This window comes from Myotis yumanensis, unplaced genomic scaffold (genome assembly GCF_028538775.1).
Source record: "Myotis yumanensis isolate MYYU_CA2020_CCGP unplaced genomic scaffold, mMyoYum1.0.hap1 SCAF_1, whole genome shotgun sequence".
NCBI classification, from domain to species: Eukaryota; Metazoa; Chordata; class Mammalia; order Chiroptera; family Vespertilionidae; genus Myotis; species Myotis yumanensis.
The window spans coordinates 191116285-191134269 of NW_027223752.1; the positions used below are offsets into that span (position 1 = coordinate 191116285).

General features: G+C 44.5%; 1 protein-coding gene across 6 annotated transcripts in view; it reads right to left on the bottom strand.

Moving 5' to 3' along the window:
• The window catches only part of SEPTIN11 (septin 11), a 96527-nt gene that overhangs the window by 40456 nt on the left and 38086 nt on the right, over positions 1-17985 (bottom strand). For all 6 annotated transcript variants that reach the window (XM_070394402.1, XM_070394410.1, XM_070394428.1 and 3 more), the window contains exon 2: positions 6530-6644. In XM_070394402.1, the coding sequence (XP_070250503.1) occupies positions 6530-6644 (115 nt within the window). The remainder of the gene's footprint in view (positions 1-6529; positions 6645-17985) is intronic.

A 17985-nucleotide genomic window follows, 5' to 3' on the forward strand; every position in this document is an offset into this window, starting at 1 on the left:
GTAACATCCTGAATGTCATTCCAGATCTCCATGAAGTCTGCCTGTGTAGCAGCTGAGACATTTTCCTGTCTTCCTTACCTTCCTGAGTGTTCTTACCAAAAAGGCCTGTAGTAAGAGTAATCTATACTAGTCTGTGCTCCCTAACATAACATGATAGAGCTCAATGCTGCTCATATCCATGATTCATGGCTTAACAAAATAACTTTGAGCAAAACCAAGTTATTGAGTAATGGATACAGAAACAAAACAGGGCTCCCACTCTTAAGTTACTTAGAATCAGGTAGGCAATCTGATACGGTAGGTACTCCAGGCATTTACATACCTGTTACATGTGTACCTTTCTCAAGTGCAGCAAACTTCTTTTCACGATTTACCTATTTTCAGGCCAGAGACAAAGGGACGACAGCAGTACTGCCTTAGAAGGTAAAGGTTCTGTCTGTGGACAGTGATCCATTCAACTTTCTTTCCCTAAGGACAGCAATAAAGCCTTCAATTACCCTGGTAGGGATTCTGGGTTACCATGACAGGACTGAAATTACCATCTCATTGACTTGGCTGAGAATTAGTTAAGCACGCGTCAATCGGGAACACCAGGCTTTTTTTTTTTTTTTTTTAAGGTAATTTATCATTTACATTAGGGAGGAAATTATGAACAATTAGCATTCCAGGCCCTACTTACAGCACAGGGTTAATCAATGGTTTGGAAAAACCACTGTTCCTTTAAATTTCAGAGTGCTTTACTTTCCATTTCTATGCTCTGTGCTTTTCAGAGCTGTAATTAGATACAGCTACTCCAGAAGCAGTGTGATTCACCAAAAGCAGTTCAGTAAGAAATGACAGCTTTTGGAATAAAAGTAATCCTAGAACTAGGAGAGTTTTCAGTGCATTAGTTTTTGAGGCCTCTCTCCAGCCTCCAAAAGGAGGACATTGTCTCTACCTTTGAGAAGAATATTTTTGTTCATTCTAATTGAGTAACTGAAAGCCTACCAGGCATAGGTTCCAATTCACACTAAACAGCGGTAACAATATTTTGAGAAAATGAATGACTAACACCAACGTTGAAGCATTTCCAAACTCCTTAGCAGAATACCTGGCCTTTATTAAAAGTTAATTGGGAAGAAAAATGATCCTGATGATCTCTTATGCTGAGATTTGCCACTTGGGTAGATTTTTCCGAGTGTGCTGTTTTGTGTGTGTGTGTGTGTGTGTTTCTGTTGTAAATTCATCTACCTAAATGCTTAGTTGTTAGAATAATTAGAGATTTACTTCTGAAGCGCCCCCCCGCCCCCCCACCACGGCTTCTGTTTTTCTGCTCCCACAGACGCTGGTGAGCATGACACCCACATCACAGTGGAAAGCAGCCCTGCCTCTTCCGTTCTGATCTCAGGCTTACTTAAATCTACAAGCTCTTAGTTGGACATTGAAAGAACAAACAAGCAAAAAAACCCAACAACAACAAACAAGCAGAAGGACTATATATTATTAATTAATTAGAATGGAATTGTAGATTGATCAAATAGTTGCTCTATGATGCAGCATTTTCACTCTGACGGCCAAGGCCGAGTACTGGAATGATTAGCCAAGTAACTGTGCAGGAAGGTCTGCCACCTGCTCTAAAGATTCTCCGTTTTATTCTTGGTTGGAACCAGACAACCAGAGAGCTATGTACCTAAGCTGTGTCATTTTATCTCCTCAGAGAATCGCCTTTGATGAAACATGCTTTGGCTGATCCCCCCAGCCTGCATGAGGGATTTGAAAGAAAAGCATGTGACACTTGGCATCGCATGGATCCATCCCACTGACCCGGGGACACTCAGGAACCTAGGCCTAGATGTGGGGACATTTATCTTTTCCGAAAACCCCCGGGAGAACCTTTTTCCAGCTGAAATTGTGTTTCACAGATGCTATAAATCTGTCATTGTCAAACTTTTAACATATTTGGCACATGGCATGTGCTCAATACATATCTGCTGAATGGCTTTCCTCCATGCTCTGACCGCTGGCTGAAAGGCAAACGCATTCCTGGTAGGCAGGTCTGATGGCTTTGAGTTCTGACTCTATCTCTGACTTCACTTTACTTTGGGGGGTTAATTGTATCTTTATTCATTTACTCATTCATTTCACCCTGTAGTCCACTTTCTACGCTTTCCTAGAAAAGCAAGATGGGATTAAAGGAAGTTCACGATTTGATTGTAAAATCCTACAGTTTATGTTGACACTACAGCCTTGACTAAAATTATCTTAAACTGGTGAGTTTTCTATTCCTCTCCTGTCATTCCCTCAACACAATTATTGTTGAGTTACTTTAAAAATATCTATTTTCAAAATGCATCGTTAATTACTTTGGCCCTGCTATTGAGCTGGTTCCCCTTACAAAGAGGGGTGTTGCCGTGTTTTCTCCCTCTTTGCATGTGCACAGAGACCCCACATAAGGCTGCATCAATGCTGAAGTTTCTCGCAGAGCTAGTGTCATTTTGGAAAATGAATGGGAAAGATATTTACATTTTAAATTGTGAAGAAAGGCTGAACACTAATTTAGATTCTCTGGAGTAATACAGCATGGGGAAGACAGAAAAGGCTTCATTTAAACCGAAGTGCAGCTTTGGGGTGATTCAGTGTGTTGCAAGCAAGATGGAGAGGGAGGGAACTATGAACTCCCGGGTGTTCTGGTACCCAGTTTAGCTTCAAGAATTCTCTTCCCGGTTAAGCGAACACTACTCGCTCACTCTTGGTTACATTTCTTTCCAGAGCTCCACAGAGATGGATGCTGATAACGGGCATTTAATTCAGTGCCTCTAAAACTAGACTAAGCTCATGCCAGGATTCGTTTCTGCCTCAGTTCATTTCCTCTGTTTGTGACCCACGGTACACCTTGCCACAAAACAAATTTTGAGAAACATCATCAGTTTCTTTACTAGGCTCATAACTTTTTAAAAAATCCTCAAGTCCCTTCCATACTTATCACATGAAAATAATTTAATGGTGCTGTAAACAGCAAACACACACATACTGTGTAAAAAATTACAAACAGACAGTAGGATGACAAGGAGGAAAGAAAATACCATGGATGCTCTTAAGCTAAATATGACACCTATTCCTCTGAGGACTGTCAAAAGCTAGAACCCTTTTTCACAGACTCTTACTTTAAAAATAGATGGACCATTGATTGGCAGAGAGTTGTTTTCTTATACAGATATTTTGCTGTAAAATATTTATGGTAAAAAGATTTGATGCATTCCACTCTCTGAGGATAAGTATGCTTAATATTAATGCTGACACCCCTGTGGCCCAAAGAGCTGATGCTGGCTCTAACAACAGGGCTCCAAAGAGTTATAGAAAAGAATCTGTTGGCTTGATATCCTGGCAGGGAAGGACAGCCAGGACTTACTGTGGAGTGAGAAAAAGAAAACACAGCCCGGCCAGTGTGGTGCAGTGGTTGAGCTTTGACCCATGAACCAGGAGGTCACGGTTCAATTCCTGGTGAGGGCACATGCCCAGGTTGTGGGCTCCATCCCCAGTGTGGGGCGTGCAGGAGGCAGCCGATCAATGATTCTCATCTTTGATGTTTCTATCTCTCTCTCCATCATCTGCCTTCCTCTCTGAAATCAATAAAAATATTTTTTTAAAAAACACACACAGAGAAGAATATGAGCTGCATGAGCTCTAAAACCAAAATTAATAAGTTCTTATATAATTGTGAAAGAGCTGCTGTACCTGCCCAGGGTGTGCCTCTCTCATGCCCGTCTGCCTTCTGGTCAAGTTCTCTTCCCCATGGGAACCTCTTGTATTTGGAGCTGGGCTTACCCCATCCCCCTCCCTGAGGACTCAGGCCACCATTCAATATATGGCCTTTTCAGTGTTGGGGGTTGAGGAAGAGTCTTAACTGAGTTTAAACTGGATTTTAGCAATTCTCCATGGAAATTTTCCTACTACAAGAGCAGTAAGAGAGAGAAGGAGAGAGAAGTGCAATGTTGCTGGCTTTGGAAATGGAGGGTCCAAGAGTCACTAGAAGCTAAAAAACCAAGGACATGTAGTCTCCCCTAGAGCAGTGGTCGCCAACCTTTCGGACCTCATGGACCACCAGTGAACCACGGACAACCAGTTGGCGACCGCTGTCCTAGAGGTTCTGGAAAGGACTGTGGTCCTGCCAATGCCTTGAATGTAGGCCGATGCCTTGAATGGAGCCCAGGGGGACACATCTTGACCCTGTAGAGAACCACAAGATAATACTAATAGTAATAAACTGGTGTTGTTTCTTAAGCCTCCAAAAATAATTTCCAAGTACAGAACGATGTAGAAAGTTTCTAGAAGGATTTCAGTGTTATTTCTGTGGAATGGAAATGTGGGTGAAAAACAAAAAGGAGGGGGCTGTTTTTTTTAAACAGAAAGTATGTACTATTTTTGTTAGTTTGAAAAACTAATTTTAAACATGTCTAAGAATAGAACCAGAATCTAAAAAAAACCTAAGATTCATAGGTATTGTTACCCACCCAAGTGAGTCAAAATAGCAGCTGCTCTGCAAATCCAACAGGGCAGCACGGATGTGGCTTGGGAGGAATTCCGACCAGCATCATACCTGTGCTATTTATTCAACACAAGGGGTCAGCCCAGGAACCCACACACCCACTTCACAACATACACCCTGTCAAACCAGGTCCACCCAGCAAGCCCAGTGCCCCTGGAAAGTTCCCCAACCTGCAGGGGCTGGACAGAACTCTCACATGTATTTGTGAAGCCGATTTTGTAGACGAGGCTGGGGGAGGCAGGGAAGAGAAGCCAGAATAGTAATCAGCCTACAATTCAGCCCACTTTTCAATAGAAAAAAAAAAAATCAACAAATTGCCAACAAATTGCTATGCTAATGAGGAACTGCAGGCTCTGCAAGCAGCATTTACTGTAAGAGAAAAGGCAATTCATTTATGCCACGCTGTAGAACTAGCTGCCACTCAGGAGGCGCCCTGCTGAATGTTAAACGGCTTCACTTCACATAGGGAAAAGGAGAAAGCAAGCAGGAGAGCTGGCTGCCTGGTCGCGGACCTCATGCCAGAGAGCAAGCCAGTCCGTGTGCCAATCAATGGTGGCTTTCTGCTGATGAACACCCAGTGCAGCAGCTGCATGCAACATGTTCAAATACTTCCCAACAGGGAAACACCTGCCCCTCCCCATCATGGGGATCATATTAAAAAATGGTGGTTCTTTTTTTTTTTTTAATACATTTTATTGATTTTTTACAGAGAGGAAAGGAGAGGGATAGAGAGTTAGAAACATCGATGAGAGAGAAACATCAATCAGCTGCCTCTTGCACATCCCCTACTGGGGATGTGCCTGCAACCAAGGTACATGCCCTTGACTGGAATCAAACCTGGGACCCTTCAGTCCACAGGCCGAAGCTCTATCCACTGAGCCAAACTGGTCAGGGCAAAAAATGGTGGTTTTTACATGGAGTGCACACCTTTTCTAAATTCATTTCACTTTCCTTGGACAAGAGAAGTGAGTCTGGTACATTCTGCCAAGCCTGGGTCCACTGGACTCTACAGAAACACAGAATTCCTGTTGCTCTACCTCAGAGCGAAGTCTTGGGGGTACATGGCCAGAGGACAATGGCAACAAACCAGTGCCGTCCAAACCACTGCCCTGTGGCTCAGCCGGGCCACTCATTCATCCGGAGCGACCTGTCGCAGGAAAGGCCATCATCTGTCCCGGGAGCAGTCCTGCCTTCCCCCTTTTCCCAGCTCCTTTTCTACCTTCCTCCTCTCGCTTAAAAGGGATATGACTAGAGAGGAGAAGAAAAATACCACAGCCAGTGGCCTAGGCTAATGTGTGATGTTTGAAAGGGTATGAATAAAATGTACTGAGAATACAAGCAAGCCAGATCCCTTTGACCTTTGCCATTTGTCTACCAGGAATAAATTTAGGTCAATTTTAGATTCCAACTTAAGGATGAAAGGTTAATCTGACAATTGGGCACAAAGTTTACTTCAAATATGAAACAGAATTGTAAGTTGTCTTTGCTCTCAAAGCAAACATTTTAAACACTGTAAGTTTATTAAAGTAGTCAGAGTAGTTTCAGATTTTACTTACTGTAGGTAGAATATCTTTTAAAAGACCCCTAATGGAGGTTACTAGTGCACTGCAGTTAGGGACCCCGGCAACACATGCTTAACAGGCTTCTGAGTGGTCTTACTATGTATGAACATCTCAGTTCCTGCTTTTAACTAGTGTCTAGTTAGGGTCTAAGTCCCTCCCCCAATCAAAAATGAAAATAAATGATTTAATAACAACATTAAACTGACCACTAAGTAAAAACAGTTTGAGTAACACCACAAAACTTACAAAGCATGTACCCAAATACAAGAATCTTTGTAACGGTGGGACATATAGACAGTGGGTATTACTGTTCTGCTTTACTAATGAAAAAAAAAAAGTGAAAATGTCATTCTGCTTATTTCCCTGAAATGAGTCTCTCTCACAGGCACCTGCCAGCTGCAGGTCAGACTCTATGCCCGGCAGCAGGTGATGAATCACTTACCAACACACAGGATGTTGAAACAGAACCCTTGAGAAGTCGACTTGTTGACCAGCTGGTCAGGAAGACTGTCAAATCCAACATGGCCAGAGAGGGACAAGTTTCGGAGCTCTTCATTCTGGAATTGCAGAGGGGAAATGTTTGAGAATCCATGAACTGCGCCACCTGGGTACCACACGCATGGACAACACCCTCTCCCTTTCTTTCTTCCTGGCGTGCCTGGGAGAAAGAGCTGGCCTCACTACCCACACCCTCCTTGGCTTCTACACAACTGAAGGGATTAACAATCCAAAGCCACGCTCTTTCCACAAAATCACATCCAATCTCAAGTGAATGGTCTCCAGCACACCTTACTCCCGGTTACACGTGCACTGTTCCAGGGAAAAAAATTGAACTTCTAGAGGTGACTATTTCAGATACGTAGTACGAGACATAAAAAACTCCAACCATTCTGGTAGCTTTGAACACTCAAGAAAAACTTTCAAATGACTTTCAACCCACAGGAAAAACTAAATAACACTCTTACAGATGCATGGAAGAAGCTCTGAGACGCTCACAGTGGAGGGTACCTTCTTGTTACAACTATGGAAATTCTGCAACTACCATAATGTCACATATTTAAAACCACTCAGCACATGAACTGATCCCATCTCCCCCATTAGCTGGGCAGGCTTCTTAGGGCTTCTTTGCTCTCCCCTACCTGGCTCCTAGCGAGGCTCCTCATCCAACTGTCTCAGAGTTTACTGAAGGAGGCAGGATTAGGCAGTTATACATTTCAAAAGTTGGGTGAGTTATGCTGTTTTATAAAATGACTAGAGGCCCGGTGCACTGATTCGTGCACCGGTGGGGTCCCGTGGCCTGGCCTGCACCCTCTCGCAATCCGGGACCCCTAGGGGGATGTCAGATTGCGGGTTTCAGCCCGATCCCCGCAGGCCAGGCTGAGGGACCCCACTAGTGCACGAATCCATGCACCAGGACTCCAGTATGCATATAAGATCTTTGGTTGATCTCTTCCTGCCCTCCCCCAACCCCCTTCCCTCTGAGATTCATCAGTCTGTTCCATGTTTCCATGCCTGTGCGTTGAGCGTCTGCCCCCTGGTGGTCAGTGCACGTCACAGCTACCGGTTGAACAGTCGCTTAGGCTTTTATATATATAGATGCCTACTGCCTCCATAACTTTGAAGGCATCCCAAGGGTGTTGGAGATGACCTGCAAAATCTTTCCTTCCCAGGAAAGCAGAGGTCAGCGATAGTCCTTCAGTTACAATACCACAGTTATGGCTTGGGATTCCAGAAACTAGGTACTGAAAGCCTTCTTGAAAACTCAGCTCCTGGTGTTCTCGCTATGTTGCCAATGAACTTTATATTCAAAATGCTAAAATTTGGATAAGAAAAAGAGCCTCAAATTTACAGTTTAATAATAATAAAAAAGCATTGGCCAGGGTCACTTAGTCAACATTTAAAAAAAATAAAATGTAGGTTTTCTTTTTGCCTATTTGTGTTAGATAACGATGTGATGGATTTCTTTTAGTAATCTGGGACTGAGACTCCACGTCCAAATCGCCAGGGTCACTACAGAGGCAGAGAAATGTGATTCCCTGAACGTAGTGATTTTAAGGGACTGTTTTATGAACAATATAATATCTAAGGTCCTTGCCAGCTCTAAAATCCTGATTCTCTGAACAAGACTGAAAGCCATCACGCTGCCTGAATACCATGGTGGCAGCTGCAGGCTTGAGGTCAATGGGACAGAGAACAGATGCTCAGTCTATGAATAGTTTCCTTGAAACCTGCCAACAGTGAATACGAGCCTCAAGAGTGGGCACTTATCCTTGAACAGGATGGCACGGTGGGCAGCTCACCAACAGCTTCCGGAGCAGGCCCCAGTCGGCAGCAGGCCTGGTAGCTGGCCCGTCCGCCCCCAAATACCGCACTCTTACCCGTCCCTTCCTCTTCAGATACCTCAAGGTTCAGACAGCAGGTATTTTTAGGGCGTGTACCACATCCGCCAAGACTTGGGGGAGGAGGATTTGAAATGAGTCTGGGTTATATTTAGACCTCTTTCCATCACAGCTGTGCAGTGGCTGCTGTGTGTCAGGCTAGGAGAAGCCACACCAGCCTTCATTTCAGTCACATCCCTGATTCGAACACTCGGCAAATGGCACAAGAGGAGACAAGGCCCAGAAGAACCATCATCCTACCTTCCCTCTCCTCTCCGCCACAATTTTAATTTCCAGGGATCGGGAGGGGGAGTGGTTCATTGCTCGGGATTCTGGAGCGTTGGGTTTTTAAACTCAGATATCCACCCAGGAGCCAATCCTGGTAAAGGATCAGTTAGTAATTATAGCTCTCATCCCAGGACCCAGTGCTCAGCATCTCATATTCTCACCATTTCCAAAACACGAGAAACCACCCCCACATCCACTGAGTATTTTTATACCCACGGAAAAACCACACACAAAATGAAGGGTTATAAAACAGTTTGGTCCTGAAATTTTTTTTAAATTTGAAGGTATGTCTTCAGAGTCTCCGCCTTCTAACTTTGTAACAAAAAAAATATGTAAATGTTATAATGCCATTTTAATTTAATTCTCGGACCAGTATTAAAGGAATCCTGGGAGTTACTGCCCATCAGTATGTGATGGGGAAAAGGGAAACCGGCATTTCTCCTTGGGTCCATGAACAGATTGAAAAACTGGAAGGCACGTAGGAAATGTGAGGAGAGGTTTAACTCTCACAGAGCAGCGGAATCAAACCCCGCACTCCAGCGCTTACCACTCCCTGCTTCCTGCTTCGTGCCCCAGCTGCTTCTGTCCAAAGAATGTGGGGTTCCTTCTGAGTCTGTGGGCGTGGTCTCGGCAATCCCCTCTGTTCTGTCTTTAGCACTCTCAGAACGGAAGAGCTTTATCTCTGAAGCTGATCTCTTTGCCTGCATTCACTTCTGAATTTCTATCAAAGGGGTGTTTTTTTTTTTGGGTTATCCTATCTGTATGTACCTCAAGTTGACATTCACCAAACTGAAATTATATTCCTCTATCCTAAACCACCCCTACACCAGAGTTCCCTGTGCCTGTTAGCGGCACTTACCTAAGCTGGAGACCCACCTATCCCCTGGATCCATTCCGAAGTGCTAGCAATGCCACATCCTCTTCTCTAGTCCTACTAATTCAACAGCCTCCCAGCTGTCTCCTGGCCCAGGTCCTGTTCCCTCTGATCCCCTCTGTGCCTCGCCTGCAAAGGGATCTCAGTACTCAAAGGCCCACAGTCCCAAACCCTGGCCTGCCATCTCAGGACCTCCAGGGGCTCACCCCAAATCTCTATTCCTACCGGACCGCCCACTGCTCCCCATGGAGCACATTACACTGCAGTCCACCTGAATTCCTCCCCTTTCCTGGGACAATCCCAGGTTTCTCCAGTCAGAGTTCACTCACACCAATTTCTCCACCCGGGAGGTCCAATGTTTACATAACCAAACCTTCCAGATCCCACTGAAATGTATCTCCATCACTGTCTTCATTATGAAATGTCAGTGAGCATGCTCCTTATCAAGAAAAAGAAAATAATGATGGCATAAAGGTGGCTCAAGCTATTTGTGTATTCATTCCATGATCATCACAACAGCTAACAGTTATCGACCATTTCCAATGTTCCAGAAAAGCGCTAACCATGAATGAACTAGTTCATGCACCGTAACAATTCTATGGGGCAGTTACTATTATTAACCCAATCCCAACTCCCAGATGAGAAACCGGAGCACAGAAGTTCAGTGACTTACCCAAAGTCAGACAGCTAGTACACTGAGGAGCTGAAACGTGCCGTTAGCCACCGCTAGCTCACAATCTGAGTCAGTGATTTCCAACCTTTTTCATCTCCCAGCACACAAACTAATTACTAAAATTCTGGGGCACAGCAAAATATCTATTTTTTGCCGATCTGACAAAAACAAAACAAAACACGGTATAATTTTGAATCATCCACACTGGACAGCTATTGTTACATTGGCTGTTGTCCTCTTTTTTTTTTTTTTAACTAAAAACAAAAGGGGGAAAGAGGTCTGTGCGCCTGACTAAATAGTCAGGTATTACATATTTGTTGTTGTTAATCCTTACCCGATGATACTTTCCATTGATTCTTTTAGAGAGAGTGAAAGGGATGGGGATAGACAGAGAGAAAGAAACAGTGATGTAAGAGTGACACATGGATTGGTTGCCTCCCGCATGTACTCCAACAGAGGCCAGGGATAGAGCCTACAACCGAGGTACATGCCCTTGACCAGAATCAAACCGAAGACCCTTCAGTCTGCAGCCAACGCTCTAGCCACTGAGCCAAACCGACTAGGGCAGTATTGCATGTTTAAAAAAAAATTCTTGCAGCACAGCAGTTGAAAACCACTGATCTAAGTTTCCGGTAGCCCCAGACAATACAAGGATTTGAGTGTTATAAAAATCCAATATGTTAAAACAGAAAGGAGGAAATATTCTAACCTTGTCATTCTCTAAAGCTGGTACCTATAAGAGGTGGAAGTCAAGAGTTAGTAATGGCAAAGTAGCTCCAAGGATATTTTCACTGGTCCTGGCAAGGCTGAGGCTAGATGTTGATTTTCACAACTATGGCACATGAAGCCAATAATATAAGGCTTGGTTTTGACCAACATGAAGCCACTAAGTAGGAAGACCTTAATTGATCTAGTCCTCCTTCCACTTGCTATCTATCTAGTTTTGTACTTAGATGATTTGTTTGCCCCTTCTACCTTGAAATGGGTTGTGACTAAATTCTGTGGGATAACATAAAATCACCAGTCTTTAACTTGACGATCTCATTTTTCTCTTTTCAGAGCATCTCCACATGGATACAATTATTTGTTCATTTAAAAATACTCACTGCTCAAAGCACAAGGGAGCAAAATATGCTATTTTTGTTCTTCACTGAGGAACACTTTCCCTGCCTTTACAAGGGGTACAATGTAGTGACAGAGGAAGGACATAAGTAAAGATAAAGCTACAAGAGTAACAGTAATAAATGCCATGACTTTAACTATGGGATGATATTTGGGGGGGGGGGGGGGGGGGAGGAGAGGCTAGGAAAATCAGAAGGCACCATTTAAGAAGGCTAGCGGTCCCAAATCTCTACCAAGGTAACAGAAGTCCAGTTGGCGGGAGACTTCCAGATAAACACCCTCTATGCCTAAAGGGTCACTGTGTTATGAATGAACACTTTGAAGTGTATTGTTGACAAGTGTTTCAGAAGATGCCAGGCTGACTTCATTACTGAAATCTCGATAGGACAAATCATACGAGAATGTGCGCGCACACTTACATTCTGAGTGCTGCTTTAAAATACGTTCCACGATCCCGAACCCTGCGTAACCAGAAGCAGGACGGCAAAAGGCTGGGACTCAGACAGCCATGGGTTTGAACCCCAGCCTTGCTTCCTACTTGCTTTAGTCTTCTGTTTCTCCATCAGTAAAAACAAAGCACTTGGCAGGGTGTTGGGAGGGGCCAAGGAAATGGCATGTATGAGAGTGCCTAGCCTTTCACCGTCCTCAGGAAACCTGGGTTTCCTTCCCCTAAATTGGGTGGGAGGAGGAGAAGGCCGTGATTTCAAAGTCTGGTGAACCGGGGCTCTCCTGCGGCTGCTGGGCATGCCAGGAGCAGGGCTGATCGGCAAAGCCCTCAGACTCCCCAAGGAGGAGAAACCACAAAGGAAAGAACAGAGTGAACAACAAGGAAATGGAAGAGAGCATGGGGATTGTAGCAAGGAGAAAGTCCACCCTAAATAGGAAAGTCATTTACAAAGCTGGGGGAGAGCCAGAGACACCCCCCGCCCCCTTCCTGCTCAGGGTGCTGTTCAGGCTGGAAACCATCCCGGACCCCCATCTTCTCTTTTACTTCTATTTTAATTCAGCCTGGAGCCTCTTGAAATTAACCCACTAAATGTGCCCAGATGGGTTCTAGTCACCATAACTCAAAAGTGAAGTGCTATCCTTCTTTACTTTTAAAACTGAAGGCCTCGGGAAATGTGGTTCTCATCGAGAGCAGCTGATCCTTATCGGCCGGCGGAAGCCAGGGCATGTTACCAAGGTGATATATGTTTTAACGTATGCTGAAAACAACAGACCTAATCTTTACCTTCAAAGATGGATATTACAATTTAGAAAGATCTTTGCCCCTTAAAAAATTTAAATTGTTTTTTAATTTTAAGAGATTACTTCTTTTTCACATTCATTTAGAGAGCTGGAGGTTATTGTTGACAAGAGGTGCTGCTTCCATTCTTCTCAACGCCTCATTTTATGGTAATTATATTGATCCAAGTCACTTAAGCCCCAGTCTTACGTTTTCTCATCTGTTAAATGAGGAGATCTAAAGAAACAACCTCTAAGCAAAGTCTTTGGCTCTAAGCTGAATTCTAAGGTTTCTTGAGGCCGGAAGTCAGAGATGCATAAATCTAAATCTGTCCTTTCGCTTGAGGAAAGCCAACACGGGATGAAAAGTTCCTGGTTGTCTATTTTCTCTTGCCAGATCAAGACGGCTCACTTTCTCAATGACCCTTGAGAGGGAGTTTCTATCAGCTGTCCTGCGAAGCTCCAAACCTAACAGAAATCTGTGTGCGTAACTCCGTGTTTCCCACCCAACTTTTTAATTTTTGCGTGTTGGTTTCAAAAAGTTATAAACCCACCCTCTATAAATGCCCTGCTTCAAAACATTTGTTTTCCTTCAGCTGTACCTGCAGCCTTCCACAAGATTTTTGAAGAGTGGGTTTATAGCCTCAAAACAAAACAGGAAATAACTCTTTCTGAGTAAGTTAATCATCTGTCTTCAAGAAGAAAAGTAAACCTTTACTCATGCTTTCATTCATTCAACAAATATTTATTGAGTAACAACCTGTGCTGGGTAACTGTGCTAAATGCTAAGGAGATGATGGTGAGAAAACAAAGCATTCCTAACTCATGGAGCTCACAGCCTAGTGAGACACACAGGTGCTAACCGAGTAGTCACAAATACACTCCCACAAGCCATCCGAAGTACCGGGTGCTATGCAACCTTAGAACTTAGGTGATTCACTGGTCACTCTTCCAGTGAACCCACCAGTCTATGTAGTAGGTAAAAACACGTATTTGTCTGCAGCGTTGTTAAATATTATTAATTAGTAGATAACTCCTATGCACAGGTAATATGCAGGTTTTATATATTCAGATGAAAATAGAGAGTCCTTCTGACAAGCATTGCCTAATGGGAGGAGATAGAAAGGATGAAGACTCGAGTCTTAAGAAAATGAATGTCCAATTTTAACTGGAGCTGAGATGGAACCTTGGGGCACCCTCCCTTTGCTCTCTGTCTTTTCTCCATAAAGACAATGCCCGCTCAGAGAAAAGGTCATATCCCTTCATCGCAGCTTGTCCTTTTTTTGAAGAGAAGCAAAGAGAACATGCTGCTTCTCACATTAAATCCCTGACTGACCGCTGGCCACTGGCCAGGATTTGGAGAAATTCTAGCCTCACAAACAGCCCAGGAAGCTGTTTTACCCTAGTGCCTGATGGCTCACTTTTGTAAATACATACTCTTACATAAGTACGTCTTAGAGAGTATTGAACTGGTTTCATAGTCTCTTTTAAAGAAGGGAAAGTTGGAGGGAAGATGGGAAACGCCCTTAGTTCCCATGCAAAAGCAAAAACACTGGAATGCAAAGTATCAACGCAAACCACAACTATGAAGCCTGCATCGGGATGTTTTCAAGGCGAGGCATGGCTGGGGGAACGTTCATAACATCAATGTCTGAGGCATCTCATTACCAATGAGGATCATGTTCTTTAAGGATGGCTGGGACCACATTTGCTATTCTGCTTGTCATCTATACCACAAAATCCCAAGGTTGGAGCCAAGAAAACCCCCAAGGAAATTGTCTCACACACGCAGCAGAATAGAGAGAGCCAGGAAGAAGAGGGGAATAGTCAGGAGGAAAACCATATGAGGAAAGAACTTGAGCGCAGCCCAGCTAGAAGCTACGACTGAGAAGAAGGGGCACCAAGGGGACAGCTCCTAAGTCAGAGAGCCAGGGACATCCGCTCTGACTGCCAGGCCGAGGAAGCCTCCCGAGAAAGCACCACCAAATAACCAGAAAAGATCTCGATTAATATTGAGTCGCTGCCCCAATTTCAAGTGCCGCCTCTAAGTAACTCTCTCTGAAAGACTGCCAACGGAGGGGAAAAATTTGCTTTTCCAGATCCTTGCAAAAATAATGTGGTATTGTGGTTTTTCTTTAGGGGTGGTAGGATTATAGAAAAATTTTACTTTCTAATTGTTATGTTTCTGTAATATTTGAATTATTGCCTCCCCCACCCACAAAACACACACACACACACACACACACACACAAAAACACCTACCTCACACTTTCTTTTAAATAGAGAGATTTTAAAAGTCAGGGAATGCTAATAACAATAATAAATAGTAAATAGTAAGGAGATAAACCTGAAATTTTTATTGCAGCAAATAGGTGGGTATAAAATATATGAGGAAAATATGAGTTTTTCTAATAACAGAACCAAGTCACGTTGAAGTGATAAAAGTAAGCAGGAAAGAGGGACAGTACCGTGGAAGGTGGTTAACACATGAAGTCAGAGGACTCAGGGCAACTCTGCCGTTGTTCAGCTCTGACCTAGGCTCAGGCAACCTCTCAGCACTGTCTCCCAGGGCTGCTGCAAGAATTAACATTTGACACACTTTTCTTAGATGACCTCCTCCTTGCCGGTGACTTTAGTGACCAACCACGAGCTCGCAACGCCCAGTCATAGCCCTGTCTCCCTCCTGTGTATCCTCGGCCCAGGCCATCTCTAGGCCAGCATCTCCTAGTGCAGGGGTGGGCAAACTTTTTGACTCGAGGGCCACAATGGGTTCTTAAACTGGACCGGAGGGCGGGAACAAAAGCATGGATGGAGTGTTTGTGTGAACTAATATAAATTCAAAGTAAACATCATTACATAAAAGGGTACGGTCTTTTTTTTTTTTAGTTTTATTCATTTCAAACGGGCCGAATCCGGCGGGCCGTAGTTTGCCCACGGCTGTCCTAGTGGGACTCAGCCTACCCACCCCCATTCTCAATTCAAATCTGTCCTACTTCCAATTTATGTCAAATGGCAACATCTACTTCAACACGTTAGAGAGGCCCTAGAATAATATCAATTGGATGAATACTGTTAAAACTCTGAATAAATTTACAGTCCCCCCTCCTCTTGCAGAAGGAAAAGCCCACTGCTTGAACCAACCATCTCACACCCTCCACTATCTTCTGAGTTGAAGAGTGAAGACTTCTTGAAGATACCTGCCCCAGGTTAGCTTTTCTCCTCTACAGCCAGATGCAGTAACCACCTATCACACCTTCTTTGTGGTCAACCTTTCCCACCAACCCTCTTAACTGACAAGTGCATTCAGTCTACCAGCTGACTTCTATTTCTGAGCCCATTTGCTAACACTGCCCCCAATAAGACTGCACCAAAATTTGTATCCTGTGTGATGTTTCCCAGAAATTCTATTTTCCAACCTCCTTATTCTCAGACCAGAGGCCCAATGCATGAAATTTGTGCACTCAGGGGGAGGGGGGTGGTTCCTCAGCCCGGCCCTCTTGCAGTCTGGGACCCCTCAGTCGAACATCCTTAGTGCTGCCGCACAGGCAGAAGAGGCTCCCACCACCGCCGCTGCCCTCGCCAGCCATGAGCCGGCTCCTGGCTGAGTGGCGCTCCCCCTGTGGAAGCACACTGACCACCAGGGGCAGCTCCTGCATTGAGCGTCTGCCCCCTGATGGTCAGTGCGCATCATAGCAACCAGTCATTCTGCTGTTCGGTCAATTTGCATATTACCCTTTTATTATATAGGATAAGGAGGCAGGTACATTGACAGGGCCAGGTGGAGAGAGAACCACAGCCAACACCCAGCATCCCGGTGCCTGGTCCACCCTTCTCTCCATTACGCTTGGGCCAGCTTCAAAGAGAAGAATTCATAGTGGCTGTGGAGAGAAGCCTGACACCAAAGGCCTGAAAATACAGTGCTGCTTCTGTTCTCCTTCTTCCACACCTGCCTCCAGTTCTGTCTCGTGTCTGTCTTCTCTACATCCCACCTTCACGTAAAACAGTAACTGTCCACACTTCCTCCAAAAACTTGTTGGTGTCTCTCATCGGCGTTCACCTCTGCCCCATCAGATATCAGATTTCTCACGTAACCGCGAGCCCCAGGTTGTCACCCCAGGAGCGCCAATCCCAGAACTGTAAAACGTGGGAGCACCGTTTTCTTACAGGCAGGATGTTTCTCTAAAAGTCAGTGTGAACACTGAGAGGTTCAAGCTAACTGGGAGCTGAGAATGAGCACCCCCACAACACAAGAGACATTTTCCTACGTTTCCAGAGACCAGACTTGCTGTTGAGTCCAAGTGACGAATGCCTGGAACAGCCTAACGTTACAAAGTGCTGATCAGCAGAAAGGCGCGTGCTTGGGAAGACAAGGCCCACATGTGCATTCCAGGGACTCACACACTCGGCAGTACTCACAGAAGACGGGGGTGGGAGGGAAGCAATGTGACAAACAGGCAGAAGTATTTATAAAGGCACGATCCGATTAGAAACAGATGCTCCAGCTGCTCTCTCACACCCCTACATCCCAGAGATGGTGAGAAACCCTTCGCTGGGCTAGCCACCGAAGAGAGCTAAGGAGACAGCCAAGAAGGGTCACCCGCCCGAACCCATTTCAAACACAGCACCTATCATCTTGCAGAGGAGAAAAAAACAACCAAATTCTCACAGTTGCTCATTTGGGTCATTTTTGTCCCGTCTGCCCTGCCTTTACGGTGTGGTCTACTTTTTCAGACAAGCTTTTTCAAAACAGTGATGAATAGGAGGTCAAAGATAATTAAGGGACCCATATCAGTTGGAAGTTTTTTTCTCAACTTTTAAGTACAGTTTGACTCCTCATATTCACACATCAATTCCTCAGTGCTTCCTATCTGAGAAATATTGTGGCTCAGTTCACATATTCCTAGGCACCACACGCATTCATCATCAAGGGATGAAATATGGATGGGACATTTCCTTCCCGATGCCACCATTTCTATCAACAGATATAAATTAGCCACTTCCTTTTGGAAAGATATTGTTTATTTCTGTCCCTTTCTGAAAATGGAAGGGGCTTTTAGTTACTGCAATGACCTTGTAATGATAGTCTCTGAGAAAGAAGAAACAAATCCTAACCAGCTCTCAGGCAACCATAAACAAAAGCACCCGGGATGTCACAACCTGGCCACTTCCTCCTCCTAAGGCATCTTCAGTTCCTCAGCCGGGCTGATCTACAACATCGCTGAGCACAGGGGTACATTTCTAGCCCCTGAAAATTAAGGGCCCACACCAAAAAATGGCCAAAGCCACGGCAAATGCATTCTTAGAAAATAAACATACACGTTAGCATTTGCTATCACTCT